The 22,528-nt window shown below is 42.9% G+C and overlaps 1 protein-coding gene across 1 annotated transcript in view; it reads right to left on the reverse strand.

Annotated features, from left to right (window-relative positions):
• LOC124613461 (acrosin-like) overlaps positions 1-18,898 on the reverse strand; it is a gene marked incomplete at its 3' end in the record, with an annotated part of 173,658 nt that extends 154,760 nt beyond the window's left edge. The window contains exons 1-2 of the mRNA XM_047142166.1: positions 18,773-18,898; positions 2,251-2,364 (exon numbers count right to left, since the gene is read on the reverse strand). Of these exons, the coding sequence (XP_046998122.1) occupies positions 2,251-2,364; positions 18,773-18,898 (240 nt within the window). The remainder of the gene's footprint in view (positions 1-2,250; positions 2,365-18,772) is intronic.
• Positions 18,899-22,528: the final 3,630 nt, after the last annotated feature.

Here is a 22,528-nt window from a genome sequence, read left to right on the forward strand (position 1 = left end):
ACACAGCAGTGGTTTCTTAGTTTTTTTGTGGTTGTCCGTTAAACTAAAGGAATAAGGCAAAGTTTTTCAAGATGTCGTGGGAAACCGTTTTCCAGCTGATCTATCCTTTGTGGTAGGGGTCCCTGGCCGAAATGGTCCGCGCGGTTTCAGATAGAATGGGGTCCTTAAAAGAACTGCGTTGTGCGGGTTGTGAGGGGGCGTTTGTCCATTAAGATAAAGAGCGACCAAGTCAGTTATTATTTCTTTCAGCATCAGAAGAGGGATAAGGGTCTAGTTCACAATATTCGTGAAGTACGAACGGCAGCCGTAGCTCTTGACCTACAGCAGTCTGATATGTGGTAGTTAACACTATCTTGCAAGCTATTAAGGCGGATAATCGTTCAAGGGTTCTATTTGCTGAGGGACCCGTGACCTATCATGACTTGGATGGTCTGGTTACTCTTGTGAGGGGCCTAAGAAAGCTAACCAAAGGAGAGTTGGCGAGAGGTCGTCATCGGAAGCTTTTGCCATTTCTACTTCAGGAGTGAGTTCCGCTAATAAGGTGTCGGCCGTTAAAGGTCGTTGATATCGTTGTGATAGGCAGGGACATTTTCCCCACCAATACAAAGTTCGGCGGCAAGGAACGTCGTAACAGGCCACGCTAGAAGACGGCCCGGTGTGGTATGGGTTCAGTGTTGCGACGTCAATGTAATAAACTTAAAGTGGTGAATAACTATTTTCTTCCTTTCGTTTGCTCTTACGTTAATCGTGAGCCCTTGCACGCTTTGATCGTCTGGGTGTAGAGGTTCGCTAATGAGTAATCGGTGGTATTCCAGATACCAGAACATTTGTAAGCTCGCCAGTTTAAAACTTGTAGGCATACATTGTAGGACCGTTGATGGTCAAGCTTTTCCCCCAAATCGCCATGTACGCGTTTTTTGTCCATTGGCGAGTTTTCTTGGCCTACAGAAGTTTTAGTGGTGGCGGGTCTCAGCACCTATCATTTACTGAAATATGATATTGTTAAATTACACATGCCGCTGATTTTACTTTGGATTTCTCTCAGAAGTGAAGTTCCGTTTGTACCACCATTCTAAGGGTATGAGCCCGTGTAATAACCATATTTGTAGTATGGGCTTACATGTGGCGCACCTACCTCCCAGTCAAACTCATGTCTTGCTAGACATGTGTATTTTTCCCGAGGTACTGAGTGACAGGTTAGGTGTTACCAACCGTAATGAGCATCGTATTCAGTTGCCTGATCATATACCGGTCAGACAGTCACAGTATCAGCTGTTCCTACCTTTTGCGCGAGCTGGTTAACAAAACGCTCGCTTAGGGGTTATACAGCGGTCCACTTCACCATATGCCTTGCCAATACTTTTAGTCATGAGGTATAATGGAGGGGATCCGATCAGTGGTTTGTCAGTTTCTGTTGCTTTGTCCTCGTCAGTCAATTTGTGTGACGCTCGTCAGTCACATTGAATCACCTTCTACTGGTCAGCCAATCTGTGCGACGTAGGTCTTCCACTTACTGTAATGTTTGTTAGTAATAGCCTTAAAATGTGTCCGCAGCTCGTGGTCGTGCGGTAGCGTTCTCGCTTCCCGCGCCCGGGTTCCCGGGTTCGATTCCTGGCGGGGTCAGGGATTTTCCCTGCCTCGTGATGACTGGGTGTTGTGTGATGTCCTTAGGTTAGTTAGGTTTAAGTAGTGCTAAGTTCTAGAGGACTGATGACCATAGATGTTATGTCCCATAGTGCTCAGAGCCATTTGAACCATTTGAACCTTAAAATGTCCTTGCTAATCTTCAGTTCTTCCGATTCCTGTCTTTGTCTAAACCCCTCAGAAAGACGTAGTGTGGTAAGTCACATAACGACTGTGAAACTGGAAAAGGCCAGATAGCCTCGCTCGTGTCGACGACGATGAGGACGACGACAACGATGATGATGATGATGATGATGATCACCTTCAAGCGCATTTTCCGAAATCGCACATGCATCTTCTGCATTTTAATCAAGTTGCTCGATTTTATTCTTGTTGACGCCCGAACACAGAGTGTTCAACCTATTGCGATCCAATTTTTGGCTTCTTTTCGGGAGCGATACCTTTTTTCACAATGAAAGACACACTTTGAAGTTAATGACATGCATTTTGTGCTAAGAGACAAATTTTCATATGACTTTTTTCTGTTGGGTTCGAGAATATTAATGCTGAGTGGCTGCTTCGTCACTACATGGTCCTAACTTCCTGGTAGCACATTTGCTAACTTACCTCTGTCATTCCCCACCCAACAACGGTGGCTTCTGTTCCAGCTACAGTCTGTTCAAATGGTTCTGGCAAAAGCGCTGGCTGTATTTTAGGGCCAAATGACAGAGGCTGCTCCAGCTGCGAAAGTAAAAATTTTTCAGTTTTACGAGTTTGTGCAGACTTGTTATTAATATTCATGTTGCTTTATTTATTTCCAATAGTGCATCGAATATACACTCATGCTCATAAATTAAGGATAACTGCAGAATGTGGTGCTACACAACGTGGCACTACACAAAACTGGCTCTAACAGCATAGGCACATGAGGAACACACACGACACAGATCAGTAAGTCCGTGGTATTGGTGATAAGTTGAGAAAACCGTCCCGAAACACATTTGCTACAAAACGCCGCTGTTTCCTGCGCAAGTACCCCGACATCAATATGGGATATGATCACCATGCACATGTACACAGGCCGCACAACGGGTTGTCATACTCTGGATCAGGTGGTCGAGCAGCTACTGGGCTATAGCCTCCCATTCTTGTACCAGTGCCTGTGAGAGCTCCTGAAGTGTCGTAGGGGTTTGAAGACGTGCAGCGATACGTCGACCGACAGTATCCCACACGTGCTCGATGGGGTTTAGGTCTGGAGAACAGGCAGGCCACTCCATTCGCCTGGTATTTTCTGTTTCAAGGTACTCCTCCACAATGGCAGCTCGGTGGGGCCGTGCGTTATCATCCATCAGAAGGAAGGTGAGACCCACTACACCCCCGAGAAGGCGGACTACTGGTGCAAAATGACGTCCCGATGCACCTGACCTGTTACAGTCCCTCTGTCAAAGACATGCAGGGGTGTACGTGCACCAATCATTATCCCACCCCACACCATCTAACCATGACCTCCATATAGGTCCATTTCAAGCACATTAAGGGGTTGGTATCGGGTTCCTGGTTCAAGCCAGATGAAAAACTGGCGAGAATCACTGTTCAGACTATACCTGGACTCGCCCGTGAACACTGTTCCAGTGACCATGTACTGTGTTCTTAACACCAGGCTTTACGGACTCTCTTGTGACCAGAGGTCCGTGGAATGCACTTTTCAGGTCTCCGGGAGAATAAATCATGTCTGTAGACTGTGTATCCGGAGACAACTGTTCCAGTGGCTGCGGTAAGGTCCCGAGCAAGGCTACCTGCAGTACTCCGTGGCCGTCTGCGGGCACTGATGGTGAGATATCGGTCTTCTTGTGGTGTTGTACACTGTGTACGTCCCGTAATGTAGCACCTGGACACGTTTCCTGTCTGCTGGAATCGTTGCCATAATCTTGAGATCACACTTTGTGGCACACGGAGGGCCCTGGCAACGACCTGATGTGTTTGAGCAGCCTCCAGTCGCCCTAGTATTCTACCCCTCATAACGTCATCAATACGTGTTCTTTGAGCCATTTTCAACACATAATCACCATTAGCACGTCTGAAAACGTCTGCACACTACTCGATGCACCGTACTCTGATATGCACCAACACACCTCTGCGTATGTGGACTCCTGCCAGTGCCACCGTGCGACGACCGCAGGTAAAATGCACCGCATGGTCCTACCCCGAGATGATTTAAACCCGCAAAGCGCCCACAAGATGTTGTTTCATCATTTGTCAGCATTGCCCTTAATTTATGAGCATGAGTGTAGATAACAAATTACCTTAAACCTGCTCGTGATTACATGCTGTTTCGGGATGAACCTAATACTGGATAAAATTAATGTAGGAATTGCAATGTAAGGGTAGTAAAATTGTATTGATATTTGAAGTTAACAATTATCTGTAAATATGAATGTACTATGATGTCATTAAATAGTAAATTGATGTATTTTCTGTGGGGCAAATCTGTAATTTTCTTTTCAATAAAATTTCGCGAGGTGCTTGAATTACATTTAGACTTCCCTCCTAAATATAAATCAAAAATGATTTGCACTAGCTGCAGGAGGGGATCATGAACCCGTACGCAACAGCCCGACAATAGAACTTCTGATGATGCTAAATGAACAGTGAAGAATATTGAAAATGGAGAGTCTGGTTAATTTGCAAATAAATATTAATTTCTTTCATTACACTCAAATTCATTAATTAAATTTGACCTATCCCACATTGGCGAATCATGGCATTACAGGGGAAAGTAGAGAAAATAACACTACCATAATAAAATGTCTTAGTCTTCTTTATTTTTAAAGCCATAGAAATGAAATTTGGTTGCTGTAAAAAAAAAATAGTATTCAGTACCCTCTCAAAAATTTTCAGATTTTTTCCTTTTCATTTCCGGCCGCTGTGCCCGAGCGGTTCTAGGCGCTTCAGTCCGGAACCGCGCTCCGGCTACAACCTGGAACTTCTGTTTAGATGCACTTCGCGATAAAGTGTATTCTGAAGAAATTTGTGGTGAAAAAGATATTTGTTCTTACTCATGCCACACGTATTTCGAGCTGAGATACTCGCTATTACAGTCTTTTTCTTCTTCATCAAAACTCTGCATCAGCTTCCCATCGCTGGTGGAAAGCAAGAACGGAGATAAAAAGACTATTTAGCAATAAAAGCAGTATCAACAGTCATAGATCCCTCCCAAACAAACTAATCATTCACGTATCACATCCACATGTAAACAAACTCACGGCCTTCTAGACTCAAGCTTGTGGATTACCTGAAAAGCCCCTGCAAGCCGCTGCCAGTCTGAAAGCAGAAGAAATGCACAAAAGGGTGGGTAGTGCGTAAGTAAGGGAAAGAAATATACTTTACTACATTATGTAGCTATGGAACATTGGCAACATATTTAGAAAGCCCTAACATACTATTAAAGAGAACGTTTTCTTTTTGCCTTTTTTGGTCGACTTTTCTTACGCAGAATGCAAAATTAGATTGGCATTTCACAAGGTTAATGATTAAAGATAATTTTATACGTTTAAAGATTGACATTGTCCTAGTAGTCACTAGCAAATGCAAACAGGTTCCCTAAAGTCCATCAAATTTGAACGACCCTGAAGTTAATACTTGGCGTATTGGAATTCCTGAGAGAGTCATCTTCTGACCACCTGAGCCTTCCACGCATCTATTAAACTGCGCTCGCTTCTGGTACAAATAACAAAAGAAAGTTCACAATGTAACATGAAGTAGAAATGGAGGCTAATAGGAAACAGTACTACGGTTATTTCCAATGTTAAAACTTGGGAAAAGGGGCAAATTAAAAAAGAAAAGGCAAATTCAAATGACTGCCAAGGTATTCTCAAAAATTGGAATTGTCTTGCTTGTATGGGAAAATATTATCCCTGTTCTGAATAGTGTGTTACTCACTGATAACATTAGAACCATAACTTGCCAGTTGAAACTGCATTTTATTGCTTCTTGGTGAGCTTGTTTGCTGAGAGAAATTATAGTTTAGATTCAAATGAAACTTAGCTGCTGAAAAAAGGTCATCTGTAATGACAGCTATGAAAGAAGCGTTCAATGAATTCAAGTGGAAGGCATTAACTACCGAGTGGTCAAATAAACTACAAGATTTAGTCCTACGTAATATCAGTCAATCTCTCCATATTGTCGTTCATCATTATGACATCAAAATAAAAGATATAAAACGAAAATTTAAAAATTGTATGTTCTGAGTTTGGACAACCGAAAATCAGTAAAAAGTTCAATCATGCAGCCCTCATACAGATGCGAAAACAATTTATGTACAAATAACTTACCACGGAACTGAAGATCAGCCCAAGTCAGTTGATAAAGAAAAAGGCTCTGGATCTTAAGGTGTGATCGTTATAATTTATACCGCATGCATGAGGGCTCTAGCCTATTTCTAGAAACGGTTCATCTAGGATCAATGAAATTTGTCATTTATCAGGAAAAAGCATGCAAACTCTGCCAGTGTGTATCAGAGATGTCAGGACAGAATCACACCTTTTGAATAACTAACTCGTGTTCGGCCAGCACCCAGATTTATCTCTTGGCTTACGAGTAGATAGTGGAGGCATGGTTTATGCAGTGCTTCTTAATTTCCAGCAAAGATTCAGTGCAATACCGTAAAGTCTAGAAGTATACAGAATACTTGCATGAGTCATATCTCAACTGATAGACGAATGGACTGGCAAGTCAAAATAATTGCTTGGTTCTTAATTAATTGTCGTCCGGGAAAAACTCAGTACAGTATGATATGAATGCTACTCTTCACACTGTACAAAAACCACCAAAAGGCCTAGTAGATACAGTCCGCAGGTGACGTAGTTAGAAAGCTGCTACGAAATGTGGATAAAATCAGAAATTGCCAGCACCTAGCTAACAGATTGACAGCTGACCCGCAATATACAGGGTGGTCCATTGATAATGACCTGGCCAAATATCTCACGAAATATGTATCAAACGGAAAAAACTACAAAGGACGAAACTCGTCTAGCTAGAAGGGGAAAACCAGATGGCGCTATGGTTGGCCCGCTAGATAGCACTGCCATAGGTCAAACGGATATCAACTGCGTTTTTTAAAATAGCAAGCCCCATTTTTATTACGTATTCGTATAGTACGTAAAGAAATACGAGTGTTTTAGTTGGACCACTTTTTTCGTTTTGTGATAGATGGCACTGTAATAGTCACAAACGTATAAGCACGTGGTATCACGTAACATTCCGCCAGTGAGGGCGGTATTTGCTTCGTGATACATTAACCGTGTTAAAATGGACCGTTTACCAATTGCGGAAAAGGTCGATATCGTGTTGATGTATGGCTATTGTGATCAAAATGCCCAACAGGCGTGTGTTACATATGCTGCTCGGTATTCTGGACGACATCATCCAAGTGTCCGGACAGTTGGCCAGATAGTTACGTTATTTAAAGAAACAGGAAGTGTTCAGCCACATATGGAACGTCATCCACGACCTGCAACAAATGATGATGCCCAAGCAGGTGTTTTAGCTGCTGTCACGGCTAATCCGCACATCAGTAGCAGACAAATTCCGCGAGAATCGGGAATCTCAAAAACGTCGGTGTTGAGAATGCTACATTAACATCGATTGCACCCGTACCATATTTCTATACACCAGGAATTGCATGGCGACGGCTTTGAATGTCGTCTACAGTTCTGCCACTGGGCACAAGAGAAATTACCGGACGATGGCAATTTCTTTGCACGCATTCTATTTAGCGACGAAGCGTCATTCACCAACAGCGCTAACGTAAACCGGCATAATATACACTATTGGGCAACGGAAAATCCACGATGGCTGCGACAAGTGGAACATCAGCGACCTTGACGGGTTAATGTATGGTCCGGCATTATGGGAGGAAGGATAATTGGCCCCCATTTTATCGATGCCAATCTAAATGGTGCAATGTATGCTGATTTCCTACGTAATGTTCTACCGATGTTACTACAAGATGTTTCACTGCATGACAGAATGGCGATGTACTTCCAACATGATGGATGTCCGTCGCATAGCTTGCGTGCGGTTGAAGCGGTATTGAACAGCATATTTCATGACAGGTAGATTGGTCGTCGAAGCACCATACCATGGCCCGCATGTACACCGGATATGACGTCCCCGGATTTCTTTCTGTGGGGAAAGTTGAAGGATATTTGCTATCGTGATCCACCGACAACGCCTGACAACATGCGTCAGCAAATTGTCAGTGCATTTGCGAACATTACGGAAGGGGAACTACTCGCTGTTGAGAGGAATGTCGTTACACGTATTGCCAAATGCACTGAGGTTGACGGACATAATTTTGAGCATTTATTGCATTAATTTGGTATTTACCAGTGTCGTAACGTGGTTGTAAAGATTGGGGACTCTACAGTTATTATAGGGAGACAAAATAGTACAATAAACAATAATTTAAACAAATGAAACAAAATGCATCAAATAAAAGAACAACAACTACTACAACCACAACCACTACCACCACCACTAATAACAATAATATTAATGATAATAATAACTAACTTGTTGAAGAAAGGATGACAAATTTGTAGAACTCCAGCAGCAAGAGAAGAACCACTTGTTTTTTCTTGTACACAAGTGCAATGCGCCTGTCTTTTATTTACATGAATAAGTCTATAACTCGGTCTACAAAGATCTGATCACTGGATAGCTCTCCAAGTAGTGTCTTTCTATTGCTAACTTGCTCAAACACGACAGCCGGGTGTTGGACATTGATTTCCTTAAATAGTTCTTCACTCATTTAAGAGTACTCATGCTTCCTTCTATGCTTGCTATAATTGCGGGTAGGGTCAAAACCAAAAGCAGGAACTTCGTTGTTCCTTCACAAACAGAGGTTAAATCATTGTTGACAATGTACTTTAAGAGGATTCTTGGAGATAAGTCTTTTTTCTCATCAGCATATATGTTACACAGTTCATGCTCAAGTTGTTCTTGTTCGTAAAAAGGATACTGTTCTAATAACTGAAGCAGTTTCAACTTTGGGAATTCTTTTTGGTAGTTTGGGAAACACTTTTCGTTCCGAAGTTCAACAAGCTGAATTTGGGATAAACTCTTAAAATCTTCTTTTCATCTGAATAATTTGCAAATCCATTATCTCGTAAGTGAATGCCCTGAGAGGTGTCTTTTGACTGTCACAGTATGATAAGTTACCATTCAAACAGAAGCTGCGTTTAATGCATTCATCAACGAATGTTTCCGTTCTTAGTTGTCATAAGTTTCTCAAAACAATTCTTATTTCGTCGTGGCAAGCAATTATACTGACAGATTTTGACTGAAGAACATTAAAGCGATGATCGACATAAACAAAGCACCCTCGGTAGATGCAAAGCAAGTAGACAAACGTAGGATCATCCATTCGTCGTTTCATTCCGGCACCACAGCTCAAAGATTCTGGGTCCCATTGAGAGTCTGTATCATCAATTATATAATTAAAAGCACCATCAAACTCGGAAAAATGACTAGATATTATTGAAACTGCCCTGGAACGAAAGTTTCAGCGAGTGTTGCTCGGGTCTGGCAGCTAAAATCCTTTCTCAGTTAGCAATACAGTTCGTTTTGATGATTTGCTGACAAACGAATGGAATGTAGTACTATCACTTACAAACATGCATACTTGTTATATGATTTTGGAGGTATGTAACAGTACCAAATTCAGGTGGTGTGCTTAACAATGAATAAACAGCGCATGGAGACAGAACTGCTTCACCAAGTGCTATAGTCCTCTTTCTCTGCCCTCCATTACTGAAGCGCCATCATCTGTTTGACTAACCACTTTTCCTTCCACATTCCATTCTTTCAATACTGCATGAATAATGTTTGACAAACCTTCAGCAGTTTAATCTCCAGAAACATCATAAAAGCCAACGAATATTTCCTCAATTTTGTCTGCAATACAGTATCTGAATATTGTAATCATTTGACGTGTCTAATGTTTCATCAGCCTGAATCGAAATGAAATTGCAGTTCTGAATTTCAGATTTTATTTTCTCATTAACTTCAAAAAGTTATCATTTATATTACATCATTCTGTATATCTGGAGAAGTTCCTTTAAAGGTTGAAGATGATGACAGATGGTCTCTGATTAACTGCTGTCCTTGAGCTAGTAAATCCAACAATTCCAGATAGTTACCGTAGTTGCTAGAGGATTTGTTTTCTCGATGGCCGCAAAAGGCTAGTTCTTGTTTACAAATAAATACAATTGCCTGAATAAGACGAGCCAATACTCTCCTGTTGGATGCAACTTGTTCATTTTATTTTGTTGCCGTCAGACGAGAGGCTTCAGAAAGGGCGTGCTCAAGTCTACTTTTGCCCAATAACTGAAATGATTCTTCGTTCTGCAGGTGACGTTTTGATATCTGATGCTTTTGTGCTTTCCTGTCAAAGTTCTTTATTGTACAAATGCCCTCACTGCGCCATTCCTTTTCACCACCGAACAGAAGACATATATAACAATATAATCTGTTATTAACTGCATTCGCAGTCAGCCAAGTATACTTTTCGTACGAGGCTGTCTGAAAAGTGCATTTTTGTTTGGCTTCACTTAAAACTACACTGAGTATAGGAATACGTCGTTTGTCTTTCAATTCGCACTTTTTTCGTTCGTTAATGTAGAAAAAGGCGTTTTTAATAAAAATTCTATAAGGTGTTCAGTTGCTGGCTCACTCATGACGGCGACACAACGAAAATATGCGCTAAAATCACACAAGAATGACTATTAACACCAACCGCGCGACTTTTTGCTTCCGTGTTAAAAGACGGCGTAGAAGCGGCATAGACTAGTCTCGATACCTGCTAGCAAGTGCAGCGCACCAGCCTTCGTGGAAGAGGGAAAGTGGAGGGGAGCCGAGAAAGCCACTAAAGCGCGCAGGCGCACACAGCCAGGTAAGGGAAGGGAGGCAGAGACTGGGAGCAGTCGAGTCTCAAGCAGGCAGATACACCAATACTCAGGGTGCGGCGCGGGCTACAAAACTGATGTCTTCGCACATTTAGAGCTCTTAGCAGAAAGTTATTTATATTTTTGTTATGAATTACTATTGCATCTTTTTTAAGCAGGAATACAGGGGAGACTAAGTCTCAAAGTCTCCCCTCACGCTACGCCACTGGTATTTACAGGTAATCATGCTGTAACAGAATACGATCTCAGAAATAATAAGTTCACAAAGGTACATGTATCACATTGGAACAACCGAATTAAAATGTTCAAACGTACCTACGTTCTGAATTTTAATTTAAAAAACCTTCCTGTTACCAACTGTTCGTCTAAAATTGTGAGCCATATGTTTGTGACTATTACAGCGCCATCTATCACAAAGCGAAAAAAGTGGTCCAACTAAAACAATCATTTTTCTTTACGTACTACACGAATATGTGATAAAAATGGGGGTTTCTATTTAAAAAAACGCAGTTGATATCCGTTTGACCTATGGCAGCGCCATCTAGCGGGCCAACCAAAGCGCCATCTGGTTTCCCCCTTCAAGCTAGACAAGTTTCGTTCTTTGTAGTTTTTTCGTTTGACGTTTATTTCGTGAGATATTTGGCCCGGTCACGATCAATGGACCACCCTGTATATATACTGTATGTAGGGCGTCTCTGCTAAGAATCGTCAAGCACGTTTCTTCTGTAGTTTCGGTAGATATCTGCAATTTTGTTTTTGCGATCTGTTAGCCTAAAGAAATACTACTGATAATGTCTTTCATGTGACGGCCAGTGTCGACGGAAAACGTTGGTTTTTTTCCCTTCACAGACAAAATGATTTTTAAAGGAAAATTTTACTTGCCCATTCGATACAGCGGTTCCAAATTAGTCTTGTGTAATATTCGTTTTATCGATGTTTATTAACAAGGACAGAGAAATAGGAACAACAACCAGCAATCCAGCAACGACTGAATAGGACTTCCGCATAGCGATAGCAGACAGCGCAGAGCAGATGCATTACCCAGTCACTGCTGGAATACTGATTATTCTTACTGATCCGCTGTCTCTATTAATACGCATCGATAGTCCGAATATCGTGCTGGACTACTTTGGGACCACTATGTCCAATGGGCACTTTGATTCCGCTTTAAAAATCATTTTGTTTATTGCAGACTCTTTACGCTGGTTTTACGCTGGCTCTGGTTGGCGCGTCAAAGACGTGGTTAGCAGCAGTTTTTTGGGCTGACTCCAGTTACACAATGCAAAAAGTAATTTATCAATACCTGCCGAAACACCAGAGAAAACGCGATGGCGGCTGTTGGGAGAAATATAAATGGTCGAAAAGATTCGGCATAGTTCATCTATGTGATTGGCGATTGCTGGAATCAGTGGCTGAAGTTTCTAAGATCACCTGTCCGAGGAGAATGCGGAGTCTAGAGTCAGATTTATCAGAATAAATGTAAGACTATTTATTGCACATGCGAAGGAAGCTTTCTGTAATCCATTAGCTCGACCTATTCTCGAGTGTTCTTCGACAGTCCGTTACTCTCCAAAGTTGAGTTACCGGAAGAGGAGGAGCGCACTTCATCAGGGTCCGTTTAGCCAACATGTCACAGAAATGCTCGAAAAATGTCATTGGCTGACGCTACAAAAAAAGTTGTTGTGCGTCGTGGAGAACCTCTCAAAAGCCACTTTGGAGGAAGTTACAGCTCTTACTAAAGCGAAGAAAAGTTCTCTCCGAATGTGCCTACGTAACTACCGCATGTATGTTAACGACAACTGTCGACCACCAGTTGGAGGGACGGGACGGAGGTTGATAGATATAGGTCAATGTCGAATGGAGGTAGCAGGTATCAAGCCACTGAGACGGGCGAAAAAGTCTTGACAGCTGAATTCCTCTCTCGAATGGACGGGAGGTGATGAACTCACTGTAGATCAATTCTCTGCTGTTTTGAGGATTTGTGGACGACCACTTTCGACTGTTAAAGAGTATTATTTTCTTCGTGATTCAAGTCTGACTTACTCTAACAAAGCTACAGAAAATTTGAGCACACCAGTTGTCTGCATTAACGAGACAAAGCCATTGAAGTTTTGGAGTGGTTTTGTTAGCAAAATTTCTGCAACTTGTGGAAACTTTTATGATCCATGTTTTCATGATATTGATTCAAAAGGTGACTGCGCGCAAAAGCTTGTAATTTCGTTGACATGCGACGCATCAAATGAAAGATACGTGAACAGTGGCCACAGTTTGAGGTAAGCCAAGTAGTTTCACACGACGGCGGATTTTGATATCACTTGAGATGGTAACTGACCAGAATCCAACAACAAACACGTGTTACACTGAGGTGAAAAAAGTCTTGGATACCCCCTAATATTGTCTCGCACCTCCTTTTGCACGGCGTAGTGCGGCAGGTCGATGTGGCCTGGACTCAACAAATCCTTTGGAGTCTTCTGCAGATATATTGAGCCATGCTGTTTCTATGGCCGTCCATAGCTGCGAAAGTGTAGCTGGTGCATGATACTGTGCACGAACTGACCTCTGGATTATGTACCATAAAGATTCGCTGGGTGTCATGTCGGGTTATCTAGGTGGCCAAATCACTTGCTCTAACTCACCAGAATGTTGTTCAAGCCAATTCAGAATGATTGTGGCACGCTCTATTGGAGCGTTGTCATCCATAAAAATTCCATCCATGAAAGGCTGCAAATGGCCTCCAGGTAGCCGAACATAATCATTTCCAGTTAATATTCGGGTCAGTTGGACAGAGAACCCAGTCCATTCCAGGTGATCACTGCTCACACCATTGTGAAGCTACCACCAGCTGGCACAGTGCCCTGTTGACAACTTGGGTCCACGGCTTCGTGGTGTCCCGCCAGACTCGAACCAGACCAGCAGCTCTTACCAACTGAAATCGGGACTCATTTGACTAGGCCACGGTTTTCCAGTGTTCAGGGTCCAACCGATATCGTCGCGAGCCCAGGAGAGGTGCTGCAGGCGGTGTCGTGCTGTTATCAAAGTCTGTATCGTCGGTCTTCTGCTGCCATAGCCCACTAACTCAAAATTCCGCCACACTAGCCTAACGAATACGTTTGCTGTACGACCCACATTGTTTTCTGCGGTTACTTCACGTGAGTTGCTAGTCTATTAGCACTGACAATTTTACACTAACGCCGCTGCACTATGACGATCAGTGAAGGTCGTCGGCCACTGCGTTGCCCGTGGTGAGAGGAAATGCCTGAAATGTGGTATCCTCGACACATATGGAATTCACTAACTATTTCCCAAATGGAATATCCCATGCGTCTAGTTCCAACTACTATTCCACATTTAGAGTCTGTTAATTCCAGTCGTGCGGCCATAATCACGTCGGAAATCATTTCACGTGAATCACCTGAGTGCAAATCGCAGATTCGCCAATGCACTGCCCTTTTGTATCTTGTGTGCGTGATACTACCGCCATCTGTATATCTGCATACTGCTTCTCATGACTTGTGTCACCTCAGTGTATAATGACAATATTGCGTAATCCTTTAACATCGGTCTGGTCCTACACCAGCTGTAAGAAGCGTTTTTACGTTAGTTCACAGATTAATTCAAGTGGCCAATAATGCAATCACCAGGACGTAAAGTCTATGTGCAGGCTTAAAAAAACTGTGTAACCTCGCTTTAAATGAACAGACATCACAAACAGATCATTACTTTCTGCGTACTTTGTTTGTTTGTTTGATATGACAAGTATGTGGTTATTAAATTGGTTATTTGGCTATTTAACTTAGGTTTGTTTGCCAGATCCAAAAATGGCCGACGCTAAAATACACCTTTTTGCATGATGACTGTAAGTTTAATGCTTGTGTGTTTAGAACATCACAGACGTTTCACTATTTAGATTAAACATGGTTGATGCTGTAGTAGTTGAGTTGTCCTCGACGATATTTAAGAACCGACACAGACGCCTCGTCTTCTTTCATAATGAACCTTTCACCCATGACTTTCGCTTGTGGTCTTTTTCCGATTTTCTTTTGCTGTTTGTCTTGGACTTCAGTCCCTGAACTGTGATTTGACCGGTCGTAAATAGGACGCCGAGTAATTGTTAAACTAATGTGTTAGAGATATTCTAACATTTTGCTAGGGACAAATTAGATGTTGAGATCATTTTGTTGGTAAATGTGTTCAACACTAACTTCTCGCGAGTCACTAGTGTGATACTGGAGCGCCATTCGAGAATAGTGCTGTATTTGACCTCAATTTGTAGTAAGCACACACATTCGCCAGGTGACAGCATTAGTAATTGGGGTATACAGGGTGAAAAGTATTTAAACTAACGAACTCTGGGAGGTTGTAGGGGACATCAAAACAAATATTTTTCCGTACTGTCATTTTTTCCTATGAGAAGTATTTAAACCGGTAGAGCAAGATTTCTCTGGCGGCAAATTAATTAAACCAACAAACACATCCATTTTTTTTACGACCAAGAGACAACGCATTAACACAACTCAATTTTCAAAAATTGACACGTAAACAAAAGATACACCGTCGGATTATGTTCTGTCTGACACGGGCAAAAACCCCAGGAGTATCCTGAATTGTTCATGCTGCTGCTACTATCCGGGCAACCCGATCCCCTTCTGATGGAACAGGAGTGGCGTAAACAAGGTTGCGCATCTCTCCCCACACAAAAAAGTCCAGAGGGCACATATCTGGGGATCGAGCAGGCCATGGTACAGGACCACCTCTGCCAATCCACGTTATGGCAACCGTCGGTCCGGGAATCGACGCACATGAAGACTGAAATGTGCCGGCGCCCTGTCGTGTTGGAACCACGTGCGTTGTCTTTTAGAGAGCGGAACACCTTCCAGCAATTCTGCAAATGCTCTGGCGAGAAAATTGTAATAGTGAATGGCATTTAATGGCCTAGGTAGCGGATACGGCCCAATTAAACAGTCCCCAACACCAACGACCCATACATTAACGAAGAACCGCACTTGATGAGCGCTAGTAACTGTGACATGTGGGTTATCCTCACTCTAAACATGCGAATTGTGCATGTTGAAGACTCCATCACGCCCGAACGCTTCATCGGTAAACAACGCAGAGGATGGAAATGTAGGATGCATTTCACTCTGTTCCAGGTACCACTGCGAGAACTGTGCTCTGGGCGGATAATCAACTGGTTCCAGGTTGTGGACACGCTGTAAGTAAAATGGACGTAACAATTGCTCTCGAAGGACTGTTCTTACATTCGTCTGATTCATCCTCATGTTACGTGCAATTGCAGGAGTGCTGATTGAAGGATCCCGCTCCACATCCTGCAAGACAGTTTCCTCAAATGGCAGCGTTCTTACCGTGCGATGGAGTCCCTGTCCAGGTAATTTCCTAAATGACCCGGTCTCACACAGACGTTGGTACACAGCAGCAAAGGTAGTATGATGCGGGATACGGCGATTAGGATATTGTTGTTGATAAACCCGCTGTGCAGCTCGTCCGTTGTGGTGCGCTAATTAGTACGCACCAACCATATCAGTGTACTCACTCCAGGTGTATTGTTCCATTAGTAAACAGAGACAATGCACTACTACACTGGTGGACAGCAGTTGCCTACAACTGAAGAGCGAAATAAACCCTCCAACATCAAGCTCGTAATACGGCCTCTAACAACTGAAGAGCTTAATACGTCCTCCACCGGTTTAAATAATCCTCATAGGAAAAAATGACTTTAGGGAAAAATATTTGTTTTGATGTCTCCTACAACCTCTCAGAGTTTGTCGGTTTAAATACTTTTCACCCTGTATAAAGCGGGCAGGCGGCAGGGGGAAAACAGTTCACTCGTTGTCGCATTTCGGAAACGGAGTGGTTTATCTGACTTTCAAAAGGCCAAGGTCATTGGCTTTCAGGCCAACGGTGGAAACATTTCCGAGTTGACTAAGTATGTGAACTGTTCGCGTAACGCCGCGGTTAAAGTTCATGGCAAAATGGAGCTCCAGCCGATACCGATGTAACTGAGGTGCACCACGGGTCATAGATAACAGGGGCGAACGATGGGTGCGGAGATGCGTAACGAGTATATAGACGTGCAACTGTTGGACAACTGATCTCCGAGATGAACCAAGGGGTTACCAACAGTGTCTCCTCAACGAAGGCTGCTGTGTATGGGCCTGCACAGCTGGCACCTGGTTCATGCAGGGACTTCCGTTCATTGGCGACAGAGGCCGGAATATGCATGACAATGCGGCAACTGGACGTCCACTGAGTAACGGCAGGCAGCCTTTTCAGCTGAATCACATTTTATGCTCCATCGGACTGAAAGCAAACACCTTGCGATAATCGTCAGTGGTGTCCAGGCCGAAGGAGGGAGCGTTAGCGTCTGAGGAATGTTTTCGTCCCATTCTATGGGTGATACGTCGTTCTTGAAGGCACAATGAATCAACACAAGTATGCATCTACTCTTGGTGACCAAGTCCACCCACACATGTAGCTTATTTTTCCTCGGCACGATGACGTTTCGCAGTCTACGTGCGTGGTTCGAAGAGCACCACAATGAGTTAACCGTACTCACTTGGCCACCAGAATTCCCGGGTTTGAACCCAACCAAAAATCTGTGGGGCCACCGCGATCGAACTGTTCTCGCCATGGGTCCTCACCCGAGAAATCTAGCGCAGCTGGCACGGTACTGGAGTCGGCACGGTTCCACAAGCCTGTCGGTACCTTCCACAGTCTCTTTCCCTGTAAGTCTCGAAGCGGTCCGCAAGAGATGGTTGTTGCGGCTTTTGACAGATGGTCACATTAGTATGACTGGACAGTGTACATGGAGATGAGGGTATCGGGGCATCAGAGACAGGCGCCTTCATTCGTGATGACAGACTTTGCGGAATCTGCTTGTAATTGTTACTGATTAGTATAGGTGAGTCAGACATTTCAGATAGTTTAATGGAACTGCCATACAACATCTCAAACACCGATTTTTGCTTTTTAACGCCAATATTCGTCAGTGTGGGACTGAATGAAACATACGGTTTTCACGCATTCTTACCAATAGCTTAAGTTGAATGGAGTTATTTCTGACGCATTACCATAGTTTTTGTAATTAATGTCTGTTGCAAACAACGAAGTGTCCTCCTTCTGCACAATAGATTCAACAATTTAGCAGCCCAGCGTACTTGACTGAAACCCTTACTTTAATAGATGTGAGATGAGTTACTTTTTCCGTCCCAAACATCGATAGACATACAGGGTGATCAAAAAGTCAGTATATATTTGAAAACTGCATAAATTACTGAATAATATACATAAAGAGGTGCAAATTGTCACACATGCTTGGGATGACATGGGGTTTTATTAAAACCAAAAAAATACAAACGTTCAAAAAATGTCCGGCAGATGGCGCTTCCTCTGACCAGAATAGCAATAATTAGCATAACAAAGTAAGACAAAGCAAAGCTGATGTTCTTTTCAGGAAATGCTCAATATGTCCACCGTCATTCCTCAACAATAGCTGTAGTCGAGGAATAATGTTGTGAACAGCACTGTAAAGCATGTCCGGAGTTATGGTGAGGCATTGGCGTCGGATGTTGTCTTTCAGCATCCCTAGAGATGTCGGTCGATCACGATGCACTTGCGACTTCAGGTAACCCCAAAGCCAATAATCGCACGGACTGAGGTCTGGGGACCTGGGAGGCCAAGTATGACGAAAGTGGCGACTGAGCACACGATCATCATCAAATGACGCGCGCAAGAGATCTTTCACGCGTCTAGCAATGTGGGGTGGTTCTAATTAAACCCCATGTCATTCCAAGCATGTGTGTCAATTTTTACCTCTCTATCTACATTATTCCGTGGTTTATTAAGTTTTCAAATTTATACTGACTTTTTGATCACCCGGTATTGCTGATTTGTAGCCAGAGACGTGAATCAGGCATATCACAGGAATAAGATGCTCTTTTGTTGGTCCCGTACATCAATCAATGCATTACAATATTACAGTTCTTGCGTAAGAGTGGTGATTTCTTTCCTTGTCCATTTCACATGCACCCCACGTTCCCGCGCGCACGCATGCGTGCGCGCGAGCACACACAAACACACACACACACACACAAACAATGATGAACTGTTGTGGCAGTTGCGCAAAGAAAGCCTTAATATCGCGAGGCGGAGAGAGAAATATTTACCTTCAACAGCGCAATATCGTTTCCTAGGCTCGCCCTACTGAAATTCTCGTGGACGACTCGTTCACTGACATGGATCATTGGTGCTTCATCATCTCTTCCGTCGTTGGTGCCAGGACGGATGTACATGTTTTCCACATCGGAGCTGTAACATTAGCATATGAGTTGCACATCCTTTCTGAACAAATCTCAAAACAGTGTTGATTACAAGCTCCAAATTGTTCCTCTGGAATCACCTTGGAGACACGAACGTATTTAGCGCCCCACACTAAACTTGGTATTTTGCTAGAACAAACTACATGCACTATAACGCACAAGCTTGGTAGTACTAACAGTAGTAGTAGTTTTATTGAATTTATTCATCCATACATTACTTTTGCAAGGATATTAGACATGTCGGTCTATTAATTTAAATCCCTCAAAACTAACGTATTCACGTGTATAGGCATTTACATGCTTACGGATCTGATTTGATAAGGATGGGACAGGTAGTAGGAACCATCAGAACATTTGCCTGAAGTAATTTAGGGAAGCGACATAAACCTAAAACAGGGTGACTATATGAAAACTGACGCCTCCATCATTCCGATACAAGGCCAGCCTGTTTAAAACAGTATTACCTCATTCGGTTTATCCCCGGTGTGAAGCACTCTTTTACGAAGAAGTTATTTAGTGGTACAAACGGCTGATGCTACATTGTACGTTCATTTCTCGCTGCCGTCCACTGTGCACACTACACAGTGAGCTGACGTCAAGACAACTGCGACCATATTTGCTTTCCATTTTATGGAGCACAGATTTCCACTTGCTAAAAGGGGGAAAAGGAGCCAGCATCGCTCTAAACCAAGTGAAATGCAGAGCTCAGAAACACGATAAGGTGTTACTATTATACATTAAATAGTTTTTAGGGTAAGCTTTTCTAGAAAAAAAGAAAAGAAAAAGAAGGAAAAAGCTTCGCGAAACTAATCTGTGAAATGACAGATTTTTTTCACTATTATTATTACTATTTATGTGCGTTATGCTTCTTATCAAACGCTTATTGTGTGTTACCTAAGTAACACTTCAATGTAGAGTATATATTGTTGGCAGGTACTTTTTAACTGCCTTTTTAAATAAGTTCGTTTTAAAATCTCTTTGGGCAATTTATTGTACAGATTATTTCCTTGGTACAAAAATGCTGTTTTGCGTTTATGCTTGCTCTTTCTTGGTGAATGTAAATATGGTCTTAAATATTGTTCTATTGTCAGGGACAGAGCTATTTACACAGTAATTATCAATGTCGTCTTTGATGTGCACAACTGCCTTGTAAACGTGCTCACATTGAAATCAACATCTTTGTAAGAAACTTAACGCAACGTCAAATAAATTTTGGTAGAGCACTTGCCCGTGAAACAGGTTCGATGTCATGAGGCCTCCTCGTATCAATATGAATGAATAATGCCACATGGTAATACGGTAAGATAAAGGGAAACTCTCTGCTTCAACAAACAGGTGAACGAAATATCGGCCAGGAAGTTTCATAATAGCGCACACTCCGTTGCAGAGTGAAAATCTCACTCTGGAAACATTCCCCAGGCTGTGGGTAAGCCATGTCTCCGCAATATCCTTTCTTCCAGGAGTGCTAGTTCTGCAAGGTTCGCAGAAGAGCTCCTGTGAAAATCGGAAGACAGCAGACGAGGTACTGGCAGAATTGAAGCTGTGAGGACGGCTCGTGAGTCGTGCTCGGATAATTCAGGTGGTAGAACACTTGCCTGCGAAAAGTAACTCGGGAGTTCGAGTCTCGGTCCGGAACACAGTTTTAATCTGCCAGGAAGTTTTAATTTTGAATAATTTTTACCATGAATTTTATCAGTCTTCAGATATGCATCCCTGGATAACTCAGACTGGACACGTACAGGCCGTATGAAGACGTGACAGAACTTTCGTAAGAGTAACGTCTGCAAAGCGTTTCCAGACAGCACTGATTGAACATTGTGCATACTTGACGCCTACACGAAGACCAAAAGTGCACCAAATATTTCATTATAGGCTCCATTCGTTAGGAGCAAATGTGCTTGCCTTTTCGTTACAGGTATCGTTTTAAAATTATTAATCAACAAGCCGTTGTGGACCTGAGAAGGATTAAGATATAACTTCAAGCTGTGCTTTGGTTCTTAACCAAACTCGTCAAGGAAATGGGGTTCGATGCTATGATGCCATGAGGCCACCTCGTATCAGTATGAATGAATAATGCCACATGGTAATACAGTAAAATGAAGGGAAACTCTCTGCTTCAAATAACAGGTGAACGAAACATCTGAGGAAATAAGTTTTATAATGTATGAGAATAAATAATGCAAAATTATGTAGACCCACGTAGACAGCATAGTTCGCTATTACAACATACGCACAAATTCATAAATCACCTAATTACCCTTTAATACATTGAAGAGCCAAAGAAAATGGCACACTTGACTAAGATCATGTAGGGCCGCAACAGGACGTGGCGTGGACCCGACTAACGTCCTAGGTAATGCTGGAGGGAATTCACACCATGAATACTGCAGGGCTGTCCATAAATCCGTTAGAGTACGGATGCACGTTGCGTGGCATCCCAGATATGCTCAATAATGTTCATGCATGTCTGGGGAGTTTGGTGGCCATCAGAAGTGTTTAAACTCAGGACAGTGTTCCTGGAGCCACTCTGTAGCAATTCTGGAGGTGTGGGGTGTCGCATTGTCCTGCTGGAATCCCCCACGTCAGCTGGAATGCACAATTGACATAAATGGATGCAGGTGATTAGACAGGATGCTTACATCCGTGTCACCTGTCAGAATCGTATCTAGACGTATTAGGGGTCCCGTATCACTCCAATTGCACATGCTTCACCCCATTACAGAGCCTCCACCAGCTTGCACAGACCCATGCTGACATGCAGGTTCTTTGGATTCATGAGGTTGTCTCCATATACGTGCACATCCATCCGCTCGATACAATTTGAAACGAGATCCGTCCGCATCTTGTTTCCAGTCATCAACAGTCCACTGTCGGTGTTGACGAGCCCTAACGAGGCACTAAGCTTTGTGTCGTGCAGTCATCAAGGGAACACGAACAGGCCTTCTGCTCCGAAAACCCATATCGATGATGTTTCGTTGAGTGGTTCGCACGCTGACACTTGTTGATGGCCCAGCCTTGAAATCTGTCATATTGAACGATTCTCTTCAATCGTCGTTGGTCCCGTTCTTGGATGATCTTTTTCCGGCCGCAGCGATGTCGGAGATTTAACGTTCTACCGGATTCCTGATATTCACGGTACACTTATGAAACGGTCGTACTCTGCTCTCGCTGATAATACACCGCGTCCTCTACAAGTCCACCACGGCGCTCGGGGCTACAGCACGAATTTGTAACTCATGAAGATGAACGTATAAGAGCCCGAAGCCGGTGGTGTTCTAAATATAAGAACCTTACAACTGTAGCGGTATTTTCAACCTCTGGATTAATTTCTTGTTGATGTAAAGCCCTGTTTATTCAACGGCTGATGCTTCATAGTACTTGTCTTCTTTTACTGTATCAAGATCGTAATCTGTTCTGAACCGTGTTCCTCTTCTGACATAAAAGCATGATCCTCCACCTTTTTCAGTAGTCCTACGGTAACAGACTGTCCTTCGATACAACGATACTACATGTTGGAATTCTGTGTCTCTACACTGGTTCACGGTGACGTAAACTGCTGTGCAGTTGGAAGATTGGAGCTCAACTTCAAATTGCTATAATTCA

This window comes from Schistocerca americana, chromosome 4, assembly GCF_021461395.2.
Source record: "Schistocerca americana isolate TAMUIC-IGC-003095 chromosome 4, iqSchAmer2.1, whole genome shotgun sequence".
NCBI lineage: Eukaryota > Metazoa > Arthropoda > Insecta > Orthoptera > Acrididae > Schistocerca > Schistocerca americana.